The following is a 9,237-nucleotide window of genomic DNA, read 5'->3' on the forward strand; positions in this document are numbered from 1 at the left end:
GATTTGGTATTACTAATTCCAGACTACGAACTTGGCAAGGGTGGGGAAAACTTCCCCATCCTTTTATTGTCCACATGTTTCCTCCTCCTCTTTTTCTAAAACAGAAAAACTCTCCCCTTATTTTGGCTTCCAGATGGATAAATACAGGAGTTTTCGTGCACCATTGGTAGGATAGGACATAGGACTACGGGTCAACTACATTCAGCTAGTCAGTACCACACTTGTTGTATTCCCAAGTCCTAACAAACATTGTGAGTGTTAGATAACGTTTATACGTAGCTTCTGTGTATACCCTGTATCTTGTATTTATGCACTTTGTGTACCCTTATATATATATGAGAGGTAATATCACCGTAAGTCATAGAACTTGCGTTCAATGTTCAGTTTGGTGCTACAATTTTAAAAATACGGATTTGTTGTCATCTAACTTGACATCGCGTGCAAATATGGTCACAAAATACGCGTGCTGACGTATCAAGGTGTATGGCCCCACCTGTTAGTGAGTGGTGGCGCTCAGCTTACTTAATTGTTGCACAAAACACCCTTACAATTTTTTAATTTACGGGAAAAGCCAACCACACTGTACTGCATATAGGTACGTAAATGTTTGAATTCAGCATTTTGCATAATTTAAATATAAGTTGCGAGTCTATACATTTTGGATTCGTTAAACATATTTATTTAACAAACATTTTCAATGTCGGTATTAACTATTTTTTTATATAATACACAAGTGTATATTTAAATGTTTTTATGTACTAATGATAGTTTTTATGTATAATATTCTTAGAACATAACTTTATTAATTACGTTTTACAAATATCTTGAAGAAATAGCAAATGCAAAATGAGCCGCAATATGTTAAAAAATAAGCCATCAGCGCGATCACCTTCCGAAAGACACGCATCTTGTGTATACTGCCAGAGAGAGCCAGCCAGAGACAGACGGAGAAAGAACAGATTTCCATGCATAGGAGCTTCATTGATGAAATGTCCCTGTATTTACTGCTATGTCAAACCATCCTGATGTGCAATTAGTATCACTTACATTGTTTTACCACTCCACATGTAAGTACTGTGTGTTTCTTAGAAGAAAAAACTTGTAAGTACTGTGTTGATGGCATTATATGTTGATCTTAATGCGTCAACCTACCTGGACATGACTTCTCGTCCTGCTTAACGGAATCACTGTAGCAGTGCGCGCCTCTACATGTTTCAGGTAAAATAGCTTAAATGGGCTGCAGATGTACATCCACTGCTCATAGATGCAAAAAAATAAATATCATTTAAGCTCTCAGTACATCTAACTTAGCTATCCATACGTTACATGCAAACAGGGATGGCTTGTTGGCTAGAGTGGCTTCTGTGGTGAACATTGGTCGTGGGTTGGATTCCAGGCTCTCCCCCATTTTTCACTAATTTGACTTTTTGGAAATAAAAAAATGTGAGGGTGTTTTGTGCAAAAATAAGTCCATCATGCGTCACCACTCACTAACAGGTGGGGCCATACACCCTGATACATCCAAATGCATATGTTGTGACCGTATTTACACGCGATGTCAAGTTAGATGACCACAAATCCGTATTTTCAAAGTTCTAGCACCAAACTGAACATCGAGCGTAAGTTCAATGACTCCTGGTGATATTATCTCTATATATGAGATAGCCACATCCGTATTGGGTGTCGAGCAGTTTCCCAAACCCTAGTTTTTACATGGTATCAGTTTAGGTTTCGATCGCTTCCGCTCTGTCCCGATCGCCCTCGACCCCGATCGCCTCCGATGCCATCCGGCCCGGCAGCCGCCGCCCTGGCCTCTCTGTTCCTGGCCGCTCGGCCACTATTTCCCTTGGTAGGCGCGCCTGGTCCGCTGCTGCCCCGCCGTCGCCGTCTTTGCCAAACGCGGCTCTACGCGGCCGCGGCCGCGGTGCCGTCGCATGGCCCGCGGCTGCATACGGCGCCCCACCCCCGGCCGCATACGGCGCACTACCCCCGGCCGCATACAGCGCAGCAGCCCCGGTCACGTACAGCACGTCACCCGCGGTTCCACACAGTGCGTCGCCCGCGGATTCCTACGACGTATTTGCGGCGCCCTACAGCGTTGCACCGGCGATCTACGGCAGGTACCAGCCGGCTCCTCCGATCGCACCGTACTATGGTGCATCTGCTCCGTCCTATGGTGCTTCCCCGGCACCGTATCCTCCGCCTGCTGCGGCTTCTTCGATCATGTCGCCGGCGCCTGGTGGTGGTCCGCATCAGGGCTACTACGCGCCACCTCTGTCGGATCATGTCGCCGCTGCTGCACCGTTCTACTTCACGCATCTCATCCCGGTGAAGCTCACGACGGATAACTATCTGTCATATCTGTCGTGGCGTGCACAGGTGTTGCTTCTTCTCCGCAGTCGCTACTTGGAGGGCTTTGTTGATGGTACTCTGCCGTGCCCTTCGCCATATCATCCGGGGCATCATGCGTGGGTGGCTCAAGATCAAGCCATCATCTCTGCTATCCAGTCCTCTCTCGCGAAGGGAGTCTCGTCGCTGGTCATCTTTGCCGCTACGTCTCGGGACGTGGACGACTCTTCATACCAGTTTTGATTCGCAGTCCCAGACGCGTGCTCATGCTATTTGCACTGCGCTTGGGGAGGTGAAGCTTCATGACCTCATTGTCACTAACTACTTCAACAGGGTGACGAGTATGGCTGACACACTTGCTTCCATCGGCAAGGCTCTTGGTCCGGAGGAGTTCACCTCTTATGTGCTCAATGGACTGGGTGACGACTATGATAATTTGGTGGAGAATATCAATGGTCGTGACACTCCCATCCAGCCGCGTGAGCTGTACGCGCGTCTCCTTGCCACGGAACAGCGCATTCAGGCTTGCCGCTCTACGCCGAGTTTCCCTTCCGCCAACGCCAAAACGCATGGCAAGGGCAAGCCCTACAAGCAACCAACTGGTGGCAAACCTCCGTCGGCCGGGCCTAACTCGCGGAACTACACCACCTCTACGGGCGTCCGAGTCTGTGCCTGCTGCCCCTTATGTGGTGCTCAGGTCCCCTGCTAGCTGTGTGGGCTTGATGGTCACCTTGCTTCCCGTTGTCATCGTCGCTTCAAGCAAGATTTTTTTGGGGATCGAAACAATGGCAAGGGTAATGAGAAGCAGGCTGCCCTGGCGAGTCATGAGCAGGGTCACACTCCTTCCTATTATGTTTATGCATCGTGGTACATGGATACGGGAGCTACCAATCACCTGACGAGTGAGATGGGCAAGCTCTCTACACAGGAGCCGTACCGTAAACATGATCAGGTTCGCATCGCTAATGGGGAAGGTATGCACATCTCACATATTGGTCAAGCATCACTTCTTACACGTCGATCCACACAATTACGTCTTCTTAATGTCCTTCATGTTCCCTCTGTTTCACGTAGTTTGCTTTCACTTCCTAAACTTACTCGTGATAATAATGTTCTTGCTGAATTCCATCATTTTCATTTTTTGTTAAAGACCGAGACACGAGGGACGTACTTCTTAGAGGTCGACTGCACAATAATGGTCTCTATGCACTTGATGTGCCACCAGCTCAGTGCTTTCGGCGGTGTTCGTGTGTCTCCATCACATTGGCATGCGCACCTTGGTCATCCTGCCACTCCTATCATTCGCCATGTACTTCATCAGCTTACAGTTGTGTCCAATAAACATGTTGATGCAATTTGTGATGCCTGTCAGCAAGGCAAGTCATCAACTTCCTTTTTCTGAGTCGAGTCGTGTAGTCAATAAACTGCTTGAACTTGTGTTTTTGGATGTATGGGGCCATGCCCAAACCTCTGTTAGTAGTCATAATTACTATGTCAGTTTTATTGATGCTTACAGTCGGTTCACTTGGCTTTATCTTCTTAAACGCAAGTCTGATATGTTTAATGTTTTCTTGCAATTCTAAGCGCATGTTGAGCGTCTGCTCAGTCACAAAATCATTCATGTGCAATCCGATTGGGGGGGGGGGGTTAATTTCACAACCTCAATGCATTCTTTAATAAGCTTAGAATTACACATCGTGTGTCTTGTCCTCATACACATCAGCAAAACGGTGTAGCTAAGCGTAAGCATCGCCATATAGTTGAGACTGGTCTTGCTTTGCTTGCCCATGCCTCCGTTTCTTTCCGATTTTGGAGTGATGCGTTTTCCACCGCATGCTTTCTCATTAACAAACTCCCTACACGACTCCATCAGATGAAACACCACTTGAACTCTTGCTGAATGAAATTCCTGATTATACGTTTCTCAAGGTCTTTGGGTGTGCGTGTTGGCCACATCTTCGTCCATATAACCAACGCAAGCTGGAGTTTTGGTCTAAACAGCGCGTGTTTTTTTATTATAGTTCTCTTCATAAAGGGTACAAGTGTCTTCATGTTCCCTCTAACCGCGTCTACATCTCTCATGATGTGGTGTTTGATGAGAATGTTTTTCCTTTTTCCGCACTTCCGGTCACCTCCACCACTACCATTGCACCTGAGAAATCTGTTTTACCTTTGTTTGGTCAATTTGTTGATGCTGCATATACCCCCTTGTTGCTACCTAACCATGGTGCAGGTACTGGGCGAGGAGAACACCTCGAGCTTCCGGATGAGCAGCCGCCTGCGTCCCTTCGGACGTCCATTGAGCCCGCTCACGACGCCCCTCTGTCACCTGGCTCGCCGACGGGGCTGGTCGAGCTAGGCCCTGCCACCTCGGTCCAGCATGGGGCTAGCAACGCGTTGGCCGAGCCGGCCAAGCCGGTCAAGCTGGCCGAACCAGCTTCGCCTGAGCCAGCCTCTGTCGCGGGGGCCGAGCCGGCGTCCACGCCTTCCTTGCCAGGCCGGTCGCCTGGCACGACTGGCTCTACGTCTGGGGAGTGGTCTGCATCGTCATCGCCATCTTCATCAACTCCGTCTCCGCCGCCACCTCCGCCACTTACCGCTATTCTGCGTCCTCGTACGCGCAGTCATAGTGGTATTGTTCGGCCGAAGGAGCGCACTGACGGCACGGTTGTGTGGATTGCGGCGTGTATGGCACAGACAGATGCTGATCCCACTGCTGAGCCTCGGCATTTTCAGGCGGCTCTTCGGATTCCTCATTGGCGCAGTGCCATGGAGCAGGAGTTTCAGGCACTACAGAGGAACGATACTTGGCGCTTGGTTCCTCCTGTGTCTGGTGTCAACATCATTGACTCCAAGTGGGTGTTTAAGGTAAAGAAGCATGCTGATGGTTCTATTGAGCAATACAAGGCATTGTTAGTGGCCAAAGGGTTTAAACAATGGTATGGTCTTGATTATGAGGATACCTTCAGTCCAGTTGTCAAACCTACCACCATTCGTCTGCTTCTGTCCTTGGCTGTTGCCAAAGGGTGGTCTCTGCGTCAACTTGATGTTTGGAATGCTTTTCTCCATGGGGTCTTGGAGGAAGAGGTTTACATGCAGCAACCTCCAGGTTTTGTTGATTCTGCTTGTCCGCATCATTTGTGTCGTCATGTTGAGGCGCTTTATGGACTTAAGTAGGCTCCTCGTGCATGGCATGCCTGACTTGGCTCGGTTCTTCGACGTCTTGGATTTGCTCCGTCCACTGCCGACACGTCTCTGTTCCTGTTCCATCGTCCTGAGGTTACTATGTACCTGCTGGTTTATGTTGATGACATTATTCTTATTAGCTCCTCAATGACTGCCGCTGATCGTCTGATGTCTGCTCTGAGTGGTCATTGCTGTCAAGGATCTGGGTGCTCTCCATTACTTCCTTGGTCTGGAGGTTTCACGGTCCCCTGCTGGCCTGACTCTCACTCAGCATAGGTATTCCTTGGACTTGCTGCGACGTGCTGGTATGTTGCAATGCAAGCATGCTACCACCCCTATGTCTGCGACTGATTGGTTATCAGCCTTGGATGGTGCCTTGCTTCCTTCAGATGATGCTACAGAGTACCGCAATATTGTTGGTGGCTTGCAGTACTTCACTATCACACGGCCGGACATCTCCTATGCGGTAAACCGTGTGTGCCAGTATCTTCATGCTCCTCGGACTTCACACTGGTCAGCTCTGAAGCATATACTGCGTTATCTCTCTCATACTGTCTCCTATGGCTTGCATGTTCAGTCTACCTCCTCGAGTGCTCTCTCGGTGTTCTCTAACGCAGATTGGGTTGGGAGCCTGGATGATCGGAGATCAACGGGGGGCTATGCTATCTTCTTTGGTCGCAACTTGATTGCTTGGAGTGCACGCAAGCAGGCCACAATATCTCGGAGTAGCACTGAAGCAGAGTACAAGGCAGTTGCCAATGCCACGGCTGAGCTCATTTGGGTACAGTCTCTGTTGAGAGAGTTGGGAGTCTCTCAAGAGCAGCCACCGGTTCTTTGGTGTGATAATATTGGTGCGACGTATCTTTCATCTAATCCAGTTTTTCATGCTCGTACCAAGCACATCGAAATTGACTATCACTTTATGAGGGAACGTGTTGCACAAAAGCTTCTTCATATCAAGTTCATCTCCTCCAAAGATCAACTTGTTGACATCTTCACGAAGCCACTTCCACAACCTCAGTTTGAAGGTTGTAGGCGCAATCTTAACTTGCTTTGTACTTTAGGCCACAGTTAAGATTGAGGGAGGGTGTTAGATAACGTTTATACATAGCTTCTGTGTATACCATGTATCTTGTATTTGTACACTTTGTGTACCCTTATATATATGAGATAGCTACACCCGTATTGGGTGTCAAGCAGTTTCCCAAACCCTAGTTTTTACAGCGAGCAACTACAGAACATGGTTTCCAGTAAGCAAAGCGTGCAAGCTTATTCGATGTACTCTTGGTCTGCCTTGATGAACTCCTAAAATGCTTTAATCTACTGAAACAATTGCTCCCAAATTTTCTTTTCATTTCCTATAACTTCTCAGTTTGCATTGGCTCTTTTCTCACTACTTGTCCAACTATAAAGCACCTAATCTCAGCATTCCTTTTTCCCTATTTGTAAACAGGATTAAAGCATAGCATGCAAAGTGATCTACCATACATCATTGTCATAAGTCATAACCCCTTTTTAAGAACTTAATTTTAAAAATCTTCATTAACTATTTAAGTCATGACTTAACTTCGTTTTCAGATTCATCAATGATGTTTATTTCCGTTAACACCACGCAATCTTCCAGACCATAAACCATACAGTTTTGCTAAAGCACAATGCGACCATGAAACCATAGCTCAACCAAACGCATCCGACAATATCACGGAAACAACATGACGAGCTCTCCCAAACACAAGCCGACAACAAGTGTGAATCGATTACCTGGAGACTGGAGCCGTGGCGACCGCTGCCGCCCGAGCCAGGGGAGTTGGTGTGGACCAAGCGTAGGTCAGTGAAGGAGGCGTAGCGCTTGGGGCCAGGGCTGAAGCCGTCGGCAACGAGCACACCATCCATGACGAGGACATCGTCATCGGTCGTAGGCGACCCTAGTGGAGAGCCATGAAAGAGGAGGCGCCCCATATTCGACATCGGAGAGAACTCGGGGTAGACACGGTGGTGACTGTAGCGGGGGTGCGGTTCATCTAACGAGAGGTCCAACCCTCCGGAAGACGACGACGACGAGGACGACCTCCCGCCATGACCGTCACCAGCAGCATCGTTGAAGGCCAGCATGAGGCGGGTGCCTGTCAACGGGGCCGACATGCGGCGGCGGCGCCTCGCTGACGCGTCCACTGATTGGCCGCCACTCCCGCCGCTGCCGGGGGTTGCGCCGACGCCGAGGTGGCGGGGGTCCATCGCTGCAGCGGAGGAAGCGGATTAGTGTTGCAGATTAGCAAAATTGCAGAAACGCGGTACTAAATGTCGACAATATACACGCGAAACAGTGCAGAGATCGTGATTTGTATCGGATCGCGTGGCCCAGCCGAAAATGGCTGAAGATTTTCCGTAACCTGGTTCGATTTGGCAGAGAGGGGATACCGGAAATTCAAACCATCAAAAACGTCCAACAGAACCGCACGAGCCCCCCTAAAAACACCAGTACGACTGCAGAAGTCAATCAATTCCAAGTCCAAGCGAAAATGGAGATTGAATTCATAAGCAACTGGATACACACCCAAAACGAGAACCCCTTAAACAAGTACCAGAAAGTATTTCCCCCAAATAAAATCCCCGAATGTGCGAGAACACAAGCATTCGGATGGAGCGAGCGAAGCACCTACCAGTGGTACTGCGGGCGTACCTTGCAGAGCCCACACCGTCGTTCGGCGCTCGCTCTCGCCGCTGGGGTGGTTCGGCTTCGCCGGAGGAGGGAAGAGAAGACGAGCCGCGGAAGGGGGGAACGGAGGTGGATCAGGAGCAGCTTCTTTTTCGATTTGTTTTTTGTTTTACGGAAAGGAGAAGCATAAATACGCGCGGCGCCTCTCAGCTATGGGTTTGAATTTTCAGCTGTGCACGCCGGCGGCGGAATCAAATGGATTGATTTCATTCGTTAGGTCGAGATCTCTGCGTCCTCCTTAATTTTGTTTTTTTAGCTTAGCATCCTCCTTAACATTTTTCTTTAGTAACGCGTCCTCAATAACTTTTTTTTTGGGTGCCTCCTAACGTGGCCCACTAAAGTTTGTAAGAGCATCTAGAACCGGACATTTCATTTCCGCCCCAAACATTCGGCGGCCTGCCACTATTCGGACGCAAATTTAACACATATTCAAACTCGGCAAATTTAGCACTCACGTCCGGACCGACCGACACTTCTCGTACCTGGCTCATATTTAGGACAGATATAGGCACGCCCGGACGCGCATACCATGTTGGCTCCGACAAGCCAAAAGCTACAAAATTACAGGCACACGATGCGCTTATTCTGTGTTCTTACCTGCGTATAAAAGGCTAAAAGCAAGAGAAAGCCAGATTTTTTAACATCTCAATTTTCAATTTGAATGCTTATTTATATATCATTCATTTTGCATCCATGTTTTAATGCATATGGAGTTTATATTATTGACTCAAGAAACTTTATGAAACTCATGGACCATAAGGGGAGTTGAAAGTTATATGAATAAATGGTGAAGATTTGCGAAAGTTTTCAAATATTCATTTCCATTTATACAAATAAAATAAAGAGAGAAGAAAACATTACTTCTTCAAAATTAGAAATGAAATAGTGGAAATTGAAATTTGAGATAAAAAATTATTTATTTGGATTTGCTTGCAAATTATTTTATTGCTAATTTTATTAGTATAGCAAAAATATTTATTTTCTAA

General features: G+C 47.8%; 1 protein-coding gene across 1 annotated transcript; it reads right to left on the reverse strand.

Annotated features, from left to right (window-relative positions):
* Nucleotides 1-6: 6 nt before the first annotated feature.
* LOC125551706 lies at nt 7-8,356 on the reverse strand. Its single transcript, XM_048715004.1, has 3 exons — nt 8,216-8,356; nt 7,297-7,772; nt 7-995 (listed from the first exon to the last, which is right to left on the reverse strand). The coding sequence occupies exons 2-3, from the start codon at nt 7,768-7,770 to the stop codon at nt 807-809; spliced, it is 663 nt and encodes a 220-aa protein (XP_048570961.1). The 5' UTR covers nt 7,771-7,772; nt 8,216-8,356; the 3' UTR covers nt 7-806.
* Nucleotides 8,357-9,237: the final 881 nt, after the last annotated feature.

Source organism: Triticum urartu, chromosome 4, assembly GCF_003073215.2.
Source record: "Triticum urartu cultivar G1812 chromosome 4, Tu2.1, whole genome shotgun sequence".
Taxonomy (NCBI): Eukaryota; Viridiplantae; Streptophyta; class Magnoliopsida; order Poales; family Poaceae; genus Triticum; species Triticum urartu.

Excerpts from the sequence above, each read along its gene's own strand:
- LOC125551706 (XM_048715004.1), bottom strand. The coding sequence starts at position 7,770 with ATGGACCCCCGCCACCTCGGCGTCGGCGCAACCCCCGGCAGCGGCGGG. Across the intron at positions 996-7,296 it reads GCCACGGCTCCAGTCTCCAG|GGACATTTCATCAATGAAGC; the intron begins GTAATCGATTCA and ends CAGTAAATACAG.